This window comes from Talpa occidentalis, unplaced genomic scaffold (assembly GCF_014898055.3).
Source record: "Talpa occidentalis isolate TD23 unplaced genomic scaffold, MPIMG_talOcc4v2.1 talOcc4.1554, whole genome shotgun sequence".
In the NCBI taxonomy this organism is placed as follows: domain Eukaryota; kingdom Metazoa; phylum Chordata; class Mammalia; order Eulipotyphla; family Talpidae; genus Talpa; species Talpa occidentalis.
Window position 1 is genome coordinate 1 of NW_023601603.1, and position 14,486 is coordinate 14,486.

Genomic DNA, 14,486 nt, shown 5'->3' on the forward strand with positions numbered 1-14,486 from the left:
GGGGGGGGGCAGCCAGAGCTTAGCCCTGGAACCCCAGCTCCTTGTACTTGGCGGCCATGTCGTTTCGGAACAGCTCCAGGGCTTTCTTCATGGCTCCCTGGGCGTCGGCGCCAAAGTCCCCGGAGTGCTTGCTCTGCAGGACCTGGATGATGATCTCGGAGATGAACTGCAGGGGGGGCGAGGGGTCACTGGGTTGGACAGGCCAGAAGCTAGTGGGGCTGACCCAGGCCCACCTTCGCTCCATTCCAGGGCCGGTTATTGGGGCACCCAGGGTTGTCTTTTCCCCCCAGGACCCCAAGACAGGAACAGATGGGGAAACTGAGGCCTGTCTTGGGACAGACAGGAAAGGCCAGGCGGTGCACCCCGGCCACGTGGCAGGGGGGCTGCCTACCCACTGCCCTGCTTGGCTCCTGCTCAGGCGAGGACCCAGCGGCAGCCGGGCCAGAGCTCAGGGTGGGGCACTCAGGGCGCGGAAAGGAAGGGGCTGCGCCTCACCCTGATTTTACCCAGAAGTTTGCAATCAGGAAATCTGGAAAGAACCAACTCCTATTTGCATGTATTTAGCATTTGCATTTAATGACTTGGAAGGGTTATTGCTTTAAATAGGGCGGGGTGGAGCGTGGGGGACAGAGAGCCTCCCCTTTTCCATGGGAGCAGGGGAGGGAGGAAGAAGAGGAAGGAGAAGGCCTCCGTTTACACACCCCACCTAAACGTCTGCTCTCAGCCCCACCACTTAACACCCACAGTTTCGTCACCGAGCACACCAAGGCAGGCATCGCTGTGCCGGGCGCGGGGCCACCGCGGGGCCTGCGCCATCTCACGGGTATAAATGCTACAGAGCTTTTTCAACAGTTAATCAAGATTGATACCAAGCACGGCCCCTGGCCAGCAGGCCCCGTGGGGTCGTTTTACGGAGTCCCAGGCAGGAAGTGGCCAGGCTGGGGTCACGCAGCAAGTGGCCGGCAGAGCGGGGGGTTCATACCCAGGGGACTGTGGACAGAGGGCCGTCAGAGCCAAGGACAGATGCAGCGACGGCGCTGTCATCACGTTTCGCCATTTCTCAGGAGCCTGGGGTGCCAGTGACAGAAAGCCATTGGGGAGGGGGACAGGAGCAGAGGGAGCCCCCCAAAAGAACAAGAATCAACGCCTTTCAGCTAAGAAACCAGGACAGCCCACAAAGGTCTGCCCTGGGCCTCGATGTGGACAGATACCTTCACCTTTCACTTCACGACGCAGCAAAACAAAGTGGGGGTACAGGTGCCAAGGAGCAACCTTAGGAGACCGAAGTTCCAGGCCCAGCTCTGCCCAGGCCCCCTGTGTGACCTCACCTGGAACACAGGGGCGTAGGAGACCCCATAGGGAACCTCGGACTCAGCCTTCCCTGAATTGATGGCAGAGTCACTAATATTGGGAACTACGGGGTGGGCCAGCAGAGCGACTGAGACAAGGGTGCCCTCTGCCCCTCGCCACCGCCGGCCCCCACTCGGGCGAGAAGGAGCCACCTCAGGGAGAGCACCGAAGAGGTCCACGGAGAGGGGAAAGGCTGCTGCTCGGGGCTGGGGCTGCAGTAAATTAAGCCTGTTTGGGGTGGGCTTGGCTGCGTTTTCTCTCTAAGCCTGTTCCTTTATCCCCAGAGCGTGAACGTGAACGCTCCTCGGGCTGGACTGTGAGCCCAGCACACACCGCAGGGGCTCAGGCCCGGAAGACAGCCAGGCTCTACCCTGGAGGCGCTCCTGGCCTGGCCCCCGGGGCCAGGATCATTACAATACAGCCCGCAGGCGCCTGACAGCCTGAGCATAAAGCCCCTTCGGGGTGGGGAGGACACGCAGAGGGGGCAGCTGCTTCATGGGCCTGGGGCCAGGACAGAGGAGGTGGTTTCTGAGCTGGGGCTGGGAGCTGAGAGGGATTCACCAAGAGAAGAGGCAGGAGGCACAGAGTCCAGAGGCAGGACTGGCTCCTCACGTCTGGGATTCTGAGTGGGATGGGCAGAGGACGGTTGTGTGTGTGGGGGGCGGGGGTGCAAGGAGGTGAGGCTGAGGAGGGGTTGTGGTTGTCAGTGAGAGGCATTGGGCCACAGAGATTCAGAGCCCGGGCTCCAGAGAGCAGACTGTGCCTGCAGGCTCTTCAGCACTGTGACCTTGGATAAGTGGTTTAACCTCTCTGAGCTGTTTCCAAGTCTAGAAAATGAGAATGACCGGGCACCTGCCTGGCAGAGACTGCACACTTTCTCCACTGGTAGCTGCAAGCTGGCAAGCTGGCTGCATGGAGTGACAATGGGTTACACGTCCCAGCTTCCCAGGCAGACAAGTGAGCTCTTATAACTAAATTCTAGCCAAGGAGAAGTGAACTAAATCGTTGCATGAAATTCCTTAGACTCCTTAAAAGAGTGGCGTCCTCTCCTCGTCACGCTTCCTGTTGGGAGTATGAACCAGATGGCTGGCGCCCTAGCAGCCATCTTGAACCATGAGTCAACTTTGAGGGTGGCTGCCACATGCTAAGGACAGGGCAGAGCAGAAAAAGCCTGGCTGCCTGGGGCTCCACAGCAGCTCTGGACTTACTGCTCCGAACTCCTTTTGTGGAAAAGGAAAGGAAGATGCCAGATGCAATGTCTCACCTTGTGGGGGCAACGGTGAGACCCCTTCTCAGTGACCCAAATACCATCGCTCTTACCCTCGTTGCTGTACCAGCTGCCTGCTGCTCCCACCCCAAGAAGGTGCACCTATCCGCCCCTCCTCCACTAGGACCCCGACTCTCTGTCTCTTCATCTGTAGGGATGCTGGAGCCAACAGAGCCAGCCTGCCACTGCCACGCCCTGCTGAGCCCGGCTGCCCCGCTCTCGCCGCATGAGTCCTGCATGTCTCAGGCCCCCAGTGGCCCCAGGGTGCTGGCAGAACAGAGACCTAGTGTGAATCCTGGTTCTGCCATCTGCCACCTCTGGGACCACGGACAAGCTATTAATCACCCTGTGCCTCAGTTTCCCCATCTGTGAAGTGGCACAAAATAGAAAGGATGCCGGCTGAGCACCAGCATCACTCTTCTCCCTGGGCCACAGGAAACTAATTTGGGGGAGAAACATGTTTACTCTCAAGACCCCAGGAGGAAGGCAGAGTGGGTGACAGCCCCCTCTTTATAGATGAGGAAACTGGGGCGCAGAGAGGAGTGACCGGGTCACCCCTGCAGTTAGCAGCTGTGCGGGGACTAGGACCCAGGCTCGTCCTGGCCAGGCCTCTCCCGCCCGTGCCCACGCCCGCCTGCTACGCACCTCCAGGTACTTGACGGGGATCTTGTGCTTGTTGGCGTGGGACTGGGCCAGAGGCTGCAGCTCGGCCGCGTGCTGCCCCTTCTTCTTGAGGATGCCGCCCAGGGCGGTGAGCACGGTGCCTCCATGCTTCTTCAGGTCCTCGGAGGCCCTCATCTCATCCTCCGACTTTAGGCCCTTGAACTTGTCAAACTTCTCCAGGGTCTCAGGGTGATTCTTGAAGAGTCTGTGGGGACAAACAGGGGTGAGGTCAGACGTGGGCATGCGCGGTGGGGCCTGGAGGTGGCCGGACTAGAGGTCAAGTCCAGGCTGCCCTGCTTCCTGGCTGTGTGACCTCGGGCAGCTCACTTGACCTCTCTGTGGTTTGTCTCCTCACCCGAGGCCTGGGAATAACCAGTGTCTCACGGAGGGTGTGCCAGGAGGACTCAGTGAAGGTGTGTCCTGAGGGCCCCAGGGCACTGGCACACAGCCTATGTTGTGTAAATTCCTGCTATTATTTTTATGTTGGCATCATTGTCTCCATCTTCTTCGTTGCTACGGGGAGAGGCAGGCAGGGAAGCCATCTCTGCCCTCATCGCACCCTGGCTCACTCAGGTTTTCCCTAAGTTGTTTGGAGAATGGAGGACAAACTAGCATCGTGGGAGGAGCAGGGGGAGGTGGGGGCAAGAGAGCGGGGAGCTCTGCACCCACTCCTGTACTTCCCGCTGGGTCATGTTATCCCTGTTCCACAAGGCTCGGGACGTGCAGTCCTAGCTCGGTCTCGCGGGGCTGCTGTGCAGAGCAGCGGGACTGAGATCAGGCCCGAGTGACTCAAGCAGTCGTGCACATCAGCGACCTTCTCTGCTGCTTCCTGTCTAGGGATCATCCTTTGGTTGCTTGAATGCTTCCTGCGATGGGAGACTCACTACCACCTGCCAGAGCCTCTCCAGCCTGGAGCAGCTCGCAGGCTCGCTCCCTGGACCTCCCCGCCCCAGGAGGTGCAGGTGGTGAGGGGCCCTGGTGGGAGGCACCTGCCAGAGACCAGGTGTGCCAGGCAGGTATCCAGTGAGCTGGCTATAGAGGGCCCTGCCCATGACCCTGAGCGGCCACCTCCAGCCTCGGACCTCAGCCCTCTTCCTGTGAAAGGTGGTGTTGGTTAAAGAGGGTCACGCCAACTTCTTGTCCTTCCTGGGCAAGACCAGAGGTGGGTGGCAGCTCAGGTCTCATGGCTGTGGGCGGCAGAGCTCAGACCCAAGCCCACGGTCAGAAGTTTCCAGAGTTTGCACTGTTCCCCTTGGGTTGCACCCTGAAATGTTGGCTGGAGTCGCCCCGTCTGCCTGGGTTTTTTTTCTCCTCCTGGATGATGGCTTCAGGTCCTTGACCAGTTTCTGTTCCTGGCTGTGTGAAATCCTCAACCTGACCACGGACACACCTGGACTCACACGCATGCACACGTGGGTGCACCCCCCACCCCTCCTGGACTGCCAGGGCTGCCCACAGCTGTGCCCCGTGTCACCCCTCACCCTGGGGCCTGGCCAGGCCTCGTGCGTCATTGACAGCTCGTCTCTGGCACCTTTCACTCTAGGGACCCTGAGCTCCTGACTATTATTATCTGTTGACAATGATCCTTGAACTGCTGCCTGACAGACGTGAGACCTGTCGCCCACAGAAGGAGGCCCGACCCGAGGCCCAGAGCAGTCAGGGACCTCAGGCATTTGGGGATTTCCAGATGTCTGGGAGAAGGAATGTGGGCCTGAGGAGTAGGGAAGCTGAGTGCTGGCCCCGGCCCTGTCTCCAGTGTGCTGTGTGACGGTGGATAAGTCACTGAACTTCTGGGGCTTGGTTCATGCTTCTGTAAAGCAAAAGGGTTGGTCTAGTTCATTTTGCAGCCTCCAAATTCTAAGACTTGACCCCAGTCCTCACCCTCCGCCCTAACCTTCCATGTACAGCATGTCAGCCGGAGCAGGACCCATATTTGCTTTAAGCAGGGCAGGAAAAGCAAGCTAAATCATGATCTAGAAAAGATGCAGCGTGAGCCTGGCTCTTCCATTGGGAGCAGAATCGGGGTGCGCGAGGGGCGGGCAGCACAGCGCTGGGGTCTGGAGCAGGTGAGCTGGATCCAGGAGGCCTAGACTTGAATTCCAGCTGTGGCTCTGGGCAAGTCATGTCACCTCACTTTTAAATGTGGGGTCCTAACATCTCCCTCCCCAGGCTGAGGCAAGGCTTTAATGAGTCAGTGCCTGTGAGGGGCACACAATTTGCTGTTCTCCAACGCGCCCCTGACCTCTCGTCTCTACTGTCACCATCACCCTCGCCATGGACACCAGCACCCCATCACCTCACTGTCACCGCCAGCATCAGTGAGGACTGGGGTTAAGGCTCTGTCTAGTCGCCAGTGCCGGGTTGACTCTCGGCCTTGATTTCTCCCTTAACATGATATTATTGGCCTCCAGCCACGATTTGCAAACCTTTCATGGCCTCGAAATCCTTTGTTCAAATGCAAAAATAAATAAAGCAGAAAAGTGTGGCAAGAAAAGGAAAGGCAGGCGGCTGGAGCCCCCTCGGCAGCCCCTGCCTCCTGACCTCCCCGCTCCTGGACCCACAGTCTTCCACTTGACCTTCCGGCCTTTGTGCCCCATACCTCGGACTTGCAGCATTTTATCAACCAACTCAGCTGGACAGAATTTGCCTCTTTATAGTGGGAGAATGGGAGAAGAAGGCCAGTTAGAGAAAGCCCAGATTCAACATCTGAGACAGACCAAGAAGCCCGCTCCCCGGGACATTCGCAGCTCAGAGAGCTCGTGTCCTCTCTCCCCTGACCCCACCCGTCCCGGACACCAAGCGGGCAGGAGCAGCTGGCGTGGTCCCTGCGTGCCCGGCATGCAGAGACATACAGGGCACCGGGCTCTCTGGGGCCTTCCAGGGGCCATCACATCTCGTCCCTGGCATCTGGCCCCTGGCAGGTCTCCTGGTCCACCCTGAAATGAGAGGAAACGTCTCCCCGGATGATACGGCATCTCAAGTCTCCTTGGCGACATCCAAGTGACTATCTTAGAGCTGGCAGCCCCCAGATGACCTTGGACAGACTCTGACTTTGCAAGCCAAGCTCCTACCCTAGTTCCCTAGAAGCAGGGGGGGACCATGAACTCAAAAAATGCCAGGGCATGAGCCCCCCGAGACCAGGCCAGACTATCAGTTAGAAAATGGGGTCCAGGGAGGAGCAGTAACTCAGCCAAAGTCACACAGCAAACTGGGGGCTCAGAAGTTGATGTCAACTTGCAGGAGCTCTTTGGCCAGCCAGACAGGACCTGTTGCATGTTGCAGCCCTAGCAGGAAGAGAAATTCAGAAGGGAACTCCCCAAGATGCCAGCAGTCAGCTGGCAACTTGATGGTCCATGCGCTATTCGAGCATGGGACTCTGGGCGCAATGACGGGCCGGCTGTCCCAGACATGGAGCTGGAAGTGGGTGAAGCCTAAGGGAGACAGAAGGGGCACCTGGCCTGGGAAAGGAAGCCCATTCTGGCTCAGAAGGAAGGAGAAATTCATCTGTCAATTAAAGGACCAAGGTCAAGCACGCACTCCTGGCTACCCCAGCCCACTTCCTCCCGGCGCTGATGGACTGATTTACACCCCGTGAGGCTTTTGACCTGGCTGGCCCAGAGCATGAGAGAAGGGGCCCGGAAAGAGGGGAGTCTGTCGCCCCCCGGGGTAGACGGCAATGGGAAAATGAGCTGTATTTGCAAGCCATGTGCCAGTCTCTATTGACAAAACTCAGACTTTTGTTTTCTTTGGTTTATTCCAGAACTCCTTATAGAAGGCAAGACCGTCTGTCTGAATGCAAGACCATTGTGAGCAATCAAAATCAAAACATTCTCGACATGAAAAGTCATACCAATGGGCCTCTTCCCTTTTCTAATGACAGTAATTTAAAGATCCCTGTCAACTTCCAGAACTCATTTCTGCTCTACAGTGCAGATATCAGGAGTTCCTCCCTTGCACCAGAGAGGAAATCAAGGCTCAGAGAGGTTGTGTACCTTCCCTAAGGTAACACAGCCGCTCAGTGGCAGATCCAGGTCTAAAGCAACAGGTTCCACCTTGAAGGCCATGTCTTAGCCTTGACACTTCATAGGCTTTCATAGTCTTGGGACTCAGGGAGCAACCTCTCCCTCCTAGGTCCTTCTTGTTCTCATCCATTAAGTAAGATCGGGCCTGGAGGTGGGGAGATATGTCAGGGCTCGCTAACTCTGTCTACATTCCTCTTGGTGGGCTCTAAGTATCTGGGGTTGCTCACCCAGCTCCCCTCCAATTCTTGACATCGGCATGAGGTGGAATGCTTCCTTCCCTGACTCCAATCTCTGACGTACAAAAGCAAAAGCTTTAACAAGTGAGACTTTTAACAAGCTCAACTAACACAGCCAACTGGTCAACCCTGGCGGCCAACATGCCACCTTGCAGGTGAATCCCCTGGATCTTTGGGAAGCAGGTGCTAGAGATAATGGAATCTCTTCCTTTTACCTGATGAGGACCTCTTGCCCGTGGCCCGGGATGTCAGCCTCCACCTTCCCCCAGACGTTCAGCACAGCTGCCATTCCCCGTCGCTGAGCCCCATGGCGAGTCTGAAGAAGACAAAGAGAGCAAGCGTGGACTGACTGGGTGTCCTGGCCCTGAAAGCTGGGGTTTGAGGTTGCCTGGTCTCTCAGAAGCTTTATACCCTCCCGGATGCTTGACACTCGATCACTTGACTGCTTGTTCTCTCTCTCCCTTGCCCTCACCCCACCCCCTATCATGCAGGGGTCTAATCTTTTCCTTTCTCTAACCCTCACATGGAAGCTATTTTGGGGCAGGTGCCATTGTGGGGAGGTAGGACAACTCAGGCCACAGGGGGTGGGGGTGGTTGCGTGTGGCAAGAGACGAGAGGAGGTTGGGCCACTGTCTGGACTGTCAAGCTAACAGAAAGGGCACCAGCAAGGCCAACCCCAGCGGCCTGAAACCCAACTCTCTTTGCTGTCAGTCATCCCACGAGGGCTGGCATCTTTCTGAGCTTAGGTAGCAGGGTCCTACTGGCCCTGCAAAGTGGGGCTTTTGGGGCTCTCGCTGTCTACATGCTAAGGCTCCTTTTAGTGGGCGCTAGCCACTGCTCAGCCACTTTTTGACCCTTTGCCAGAATATGCCCCACTCAGCCAGAAGTGTTGGGAAGGAGCCACATGTGTTCCTGCTCAGAGCCGGGTCAACCCAGGAAAATCCATAACCATTAGATCCTGATTTCCCCACACCACCAAGAAAACTGGCTTGTGAAGTGCCCTCTGAACAAAGGACTACTTCCCCCTTCCATTTATTTGTATGTAGTCCTGTTGTATTGTTTACCTCATCAGATTATATTTCTTTGTTTCCAAGCCAACTGCTCCATTAGTATAATAGTAGCCAATACTCCCAGAGAATTTGCCGGGCGCCAAGCCCATTCCCAAGCACTTTATATTCAGCGGCTAGTTTAATCACCTAACAGCCTTATATGAGCAACATGAACATTACCCCATCTAATTGAGGGGAAGTGAGGAAATCTGTGCCGCAGCCCCATAGTTAGTTGATGGAAGACTTGGGAATTGAGCCCAGGAAATCAGACCCCTGAGTCCATGTTCCTGAGCATCTTGCTTTGATTTTCACATGGGCAGGGGCTTTGTTTTATTCATCTGTGTATCTTTGAGACTTCACATAGTGAACTGCCTCAAGTCTGAACTAAATGTTCGTTGAGTAAAAAGGTGGATCGCTTTGCAAGGAAGGCAAGTGGAGGATTATTGGCCATATTTTACAATAATCCATCATCTGTCCACACCCATCCATCCATCCATCCGTCCATCCATCCCCCAAACACCCAAGTATCCATCATGTTCTCTCTCCAACCTGCTACCAATCACTGCTGATTGGACCATGCTGACACCTCGTCCCGGGCAGCCAATGGCAGTGCTGTCCATTAGCCACAACAATCACATCCCCCCTTAAAAATGTGATCAGTTTGGCAAAAAATAGTGCGGTGATGGGAACTGTGGAGTCCCAGGGAGTCGGTTTCATGGCTATTCCTTGATAAGAACCTCAAACTTAAAGCCTCCCAATGCAACCCTGAGTCTAGAATACTCTCTACCCTTCAAGGGTTATCACGAGCCACCGCTTCACATATGATCTCCTTTTTATCTTTTCAGGGAGTCCCATTTATTGAGTCAGCTGATTCCTGGCCAAAAAGGTCAGAGGCACAAGGGCCGCCTGTCAGGTGCCCTTCCTAACATCGTGTTTCAGATGTCACCGTGAGGGGGTAGAGCTCAGGGTAGAGCCTCTGATGGCACAAGTCACCCACAAGGCTCTGCCTTCACCCTGGATACCGGGCCAGGGAGCTTCCAGAGCCCAGGCGGCTGTAAGACGGGAGGTGCTTCAGCAACATGAACAGCGAAAGAGCTATAGGTAGGACTGTGTCGAGCTAAAAAGATTTTGCACAGCAAAAGAGACTATCATTAAGATGCAAAGACACTGTACTGAATGGAATCAAAGACTGGCACATTGTACGTCCAATAGAGGCTAATAGCTGAGGTTTATAAAGAATTCATCCAATGCAACAACAATAAAAATAATCAAAAAGTGGGCAAAGGATCTGAATAGACACTTCCCCAAAGAAGACATATAGATGGCCTATTGGCACATGAAAAAAAGATTCACTATCTCTTATCAGGTAAATGCAAATCAGAACCACAATGAAAGGGCCTCCCTGGAGGTGCCACCAAGCTATCAGCAGCCACTGCAGCACGATCTGATCGACCCAGCCAGGGAGCTGACCCACAGGGCACAGCAGACCTCTCCTTGTCTCCTGGCTGCTCCCCTCAGCAGTGTGTATCAGTAGATCTGCCTGTTCTGCTCCCCACTCTGTCTCTGGTGAATCCTCTCACTCCCCCCACCCCTCTGGCCTACACCCAGCTCTTGTGTGCATAAATAAGTAAAAATAAATCTTTAAAAAAAAAAACAACCCACAATGAATGAGATACCACCTGACACCCGTGAGAATGGTCCAGATCAAAAAGACCGAACAAGTGCTGGCGAGGATGTGGAGGAAAAAGAACACTCTTACACCGTGGGTGGGATGTAGACTGGTCCAGCCGCTATGGAAAACTGCGTGGCACTTTCTCAAAATATCAAAAACAGATCTCCCATCATATCCAGCTATTCCGCTCCTTGGTATCTACCCGCAGACAGTAACGACACCCACCAAGAAGACACCTGCGCTCCGGTGTTCCCTGCGGCACTACGGAAAATAGCCAAGAGGTGGAAACAAGCTGGGGGCCCAGAGGTGTGGTGTGTGTATGTACACAGCTGCAGGATGAAATCCTGCCATTTGCTGCATCATGGATGGCACCAGAAGGGATTATGCTAAGTGGAACAAGCAGAGAAAGATAAATTCGAGATGATTTCACTCATATGTGCGGAGAAGAAAGAATCAAGCAGAGAAACAGATAAAACGAGGCCAGAACAAACCAGAGGGGAGGGTGGGCGTGGGGCCCCGTGGGCAGTAGAGGAGGGTTTGGGTGTGTGGGCAGTGGGTGTGGGGGAACACACGGCGAAGAGGGGTAAACCTGCACCCTTAAAACATAGTGTTGTAAAGTGGTGATGCCTCAATTAAAAATGTCCTAGGAATTTTCCAGAGGCTGCTCATTCATTCTTTTGTTCAACTGCCTGAGGCTGAGGGCATTTGTGCAAACCTCAGTATCAAAAGAGGGCACTCTGAGAGGGTGTGCCAAGGGCTCAGGACCTCGGCAGCCGCAGCCACCTCCTCTGGTGACCTGCTGAGGACGAGCCGACGTGGAGGAGCAGGAGCAGCTGGCCCTGGCCCCAGGCTGGCCACTGAGCCACCTGGCTGATGCTACTGAGAGAGCATCATGGGCTCTGACTGAAGCACTTAGCCCTGGGCAATGCCATTTTCCATCTCTCGCTGTCCTGCGCCCTCTTGGGACAGCTGAACAGCCCTGGGGGGCAGCAGGGGAAGGCTTAAGGAAACAAAGCCTTGGTGAGGTCCAGCTCCGAACCCAGATCCAAAGACCCACAGCTCTTTCCAGCCCCCGGTTGTCTGGGACAGCCGGAGCCTTTAAAATCTCATCAATTCCTGACTGATGCTAAAGCGTTTAACACGGAGCTGTCAACCCCTTGGCAAGCACCCCGTCAGCTGGCACACTCGCGGGGACCTGCGGCTTTGAAGTTGATGAACCTTTTAAGTTTTACCATTTAAGCTAATAGGCAAGAACCGACATCTGTTTGTACTTACATCTCTACAACAGAACAGGCTTACCTAACCGTTGCTATGGCTACCTGGAGTCGCCAGCTTTGTTTGGGGGCTATAATTATCCCCATGACAGCCTTCAAATGGCCAGGGCAGGCAAGCTGGAGGTGTGCAAATAGGAAAGATGGCTGCCTTTGTGTGCAAAACTTTCTGCAGCCTTTCACTCTCATCTCCTTCTCTCCTGCTCGCGCGCTCTCTCACACACACACACAATGTGCACACACATGCATGTGTGTGCACACACTTACCATACATGCACCACATACATGCATGTGTGTTCAGGGACTTTAATACCCAATGGCAGCAAAACTGGCTGCCATTAAGTCCAAGCTGCCCACTCCTCTTTTCCCCTTTCATGTCACAGAAGCCTTTGAATGTGGAAGTCTGAGACTTGTAGAATCACCCTCAAATCTTCAATTTCTGGAATCTTGAGATCCCAGGATTAAAATTCTAGAGCTCCAATGTCTTCAGTGTTTGCCACTCTGGAAACTTGGGTTCCAGATTCCAGAATCACAGAAAGCTGGAGACAAAGAAAAGTCTAGCAGTCTCGGGCCGTAGTATCTGGAAGCTAGAAGGGACCTCCGGGGATGCTGGCCCAAGGGCCCACCGAGGGCGGGAGTCCTCCCTGGGGCTCGTCATCCGGCATCTGCTTGAATACTCCAAGTCCCTAAAGCTTTAAAGAGTCTCCATTCCCGGACCAGAACACTGCCCCACCCCCACCCCCCTGCCACCCGCCCTGTCCTGCTCGCTCCACGTGCTGGCCCCGTGGCCCACCAGGGACTTGGGGGCCGGTGAGCGTCTCTCACAAGGGGAGTTGCAGGCCCACTTAACTTTCTTTGTCCAGACCCAGCATCCCAGGACTTTAACTGAACGTTGGCTCCTAGCAAGGCCAGCGGAGTCTCTCTGGACAGAGAAGCCCAGTTCTGCCAATCCTCAGGGGCTGACAACTCGCCAGGCTCGACACCACACACAAAGCAACGGCCGGGCGAGGGGCTTCTAGCTCCTACCCACCCGCACATGTTGGTGTCCCCGCTGGCCGTCACCCAGGCCCTTCCCTTTCAAGAGCTGCAAATCCAGCCTGGATGACCAGGGGATTTGTGGCCTTCGGGCAGCCAGCAGCTCCCCCCAGCAGTCAGGGGTTACACTGGAAGACTCCACCAGGCCCCAAAGCCAGAAAGACAGAGACAGTTTGGCTCTTCAAAGTCAAGGTCCCCTCAACCTTGACCACCTCCTTTCCTCCTCCTCTGGGAACCACCCCTTTGGAGGCCAGCCTGGCGATGCCTCCCTCTGCCCCCGGCTTGGCTCACTGTTTCCTGGCAGAATCCACCCCCCGGGACCAGCGCCAGGCCAGACTCCGGGCAGAGCTGGGGCTGGAGCTTGCAGGGACCAGCCAAGGCCGTCCTGGCGGTGGGACCCCCAAGCCTGTGCCAGACCCTCAGTTGGGCCCCCCTCCCCCTCAATCCCCTAGCAGCATCGTACCGACCACAGCTCCCCTTCTCCCCAGCTGTCCTCCTGGAGCCTCCAGCCAAGCAAGCGGTGGGGGCTGGGGGTGGGGAGAGGTGTCTTATAGCAGCTGGGGAGAGGCACAAGGAACTAAAAATACAGTTTACAGGGCAAGGCTCCTCCTCCCCCTGGAGGCCATGGGGGCTTATTGGAGGAGGCCTGGCAGGACACAGGGATCCTGATACCCCAGGCAACAGGTGTGGCCTGGACAGGCCGGCTCCCTGACCCTCGTTCAGCCCCATCTCTGCAGCCCCCTCCGCCCCTTCCTCCCTTCCTGGCCCTCTCGCAGAGACAGCTGCCCCGCCGGGGCCTACCCCCTACTGCACCTCTTTCCCCTCTGGAAGCCAACACTAGCACAGCTATCTCAGCTCTCTCTGCTTTGGGGTGCAGCTCCCCATCGTGAGCTCCTCAAAGCAGAAATATAAAACTGATCACTCAAAAGCAGGAATACACTGCATTCCAGGGGCACTGCTCCCCCCAGAAAGCCTTAGCCTTAGACACTTTCAAGCATAAGCTCTACTTTACACACAAGAATACCCAGGCACAGAGAGGTTAAGGAACTTGCTCAAGGTCACACAGCTAGGAAATGTCAAGCATTAATTTTGAGCCCCAGGCAGGCTGGCCCGACTCTGGAACCCTTCCGTTTCCTGCTCACATCTTCCTGACAGTGCTTTGCAAAGAACCAGGTCAATAGTTTTTTGAATGTGTGTTTTCTTGAACAGAGTCCTCCAGAGTCTTAGCTTTGTGGACGTGAAAATAGAGTTGGGAGCCTTCTGGGAAGGCTGACATCGGGGGCCCTTCTGCCATCTAGTGGCCGTCAGGAGAAACGCCACCATCGGTGGCGGGGTCCCTGTGTTCACCCCCTCATCCTGCCAGCAGAGTCAGTTTCCACCTCTACACTCATCGCAAGGGATGGTTTATAAATTATTAAAATATGAGTCTGGCCTTTGCTGGTCTTTGCTCTCGAGGGACTCAAAGTCAAACACAATAGAGATTTGAGCAAAGGATGGGAGAGCAAGAAAGTCCCCGAGGCCCGGCCTGAGGAAACCCATGGGCAGAGGTAATCTGGATGGACGTTGAAGCATGAGAGAACACTCTCGAGCCACTCCTAAGCAGAGGTTCAAACTGTGAGTGCAAAAACCCAAGGGCTGTAGGGGACGGTGCGGGGAAAGGGTGCTGGGGTAGGTGGGGCTCCCGGAGAGGGCTCCCCTGTGCCAGAGTCAGAACGAAGGGATTAGAATTTGACAGCTCAGTTTCACAAGTCGTCATGGTCACCTGGTGCCAGGCTCTGTGCTGGGCCCTGAGCAGGCTGCGGGGGACAGCAGGTTGTGTGATATAAAAGGAAGATGGCAAAAGATAAAGAGACAAACTGAGAAAATGTTTTAAAAATAAAATGGCAATAAGCAGTCATGTTTTAATCCACCTTAAATTTAA

The 14,486-nt window shown here is 55.3% G+C and overlaps 1 protein-coding gene across 1 annotated transcript; it reads right to left on the reverse strand.

The window, feature by feature from the left end:
* Nucleotides 1-13: 13 nt before the first annotated feature.
* LOC119246912 (myoglobin-like) lies at nucleotides 14-11,578 on the reverse strand. The gene is given in 5 exon segments (XM_054695960.1): nucleotides 14-166; nucleotides 3,263-3,485; nucleotides 7,754-7,820; nucleotides 7,823-7,854; nucleotides 11,559-11,578. Coding segments are annotated over 4 exon segments (462 nt in total). The 5' UTR covers nucleotides 7,848-7,854; nucleotides 11,559-11,578; the 3' UTR covers nucleotides 14-19.
* Nucleotides 11,579-14,486: the final 2,908 nt, after the last annotated feature.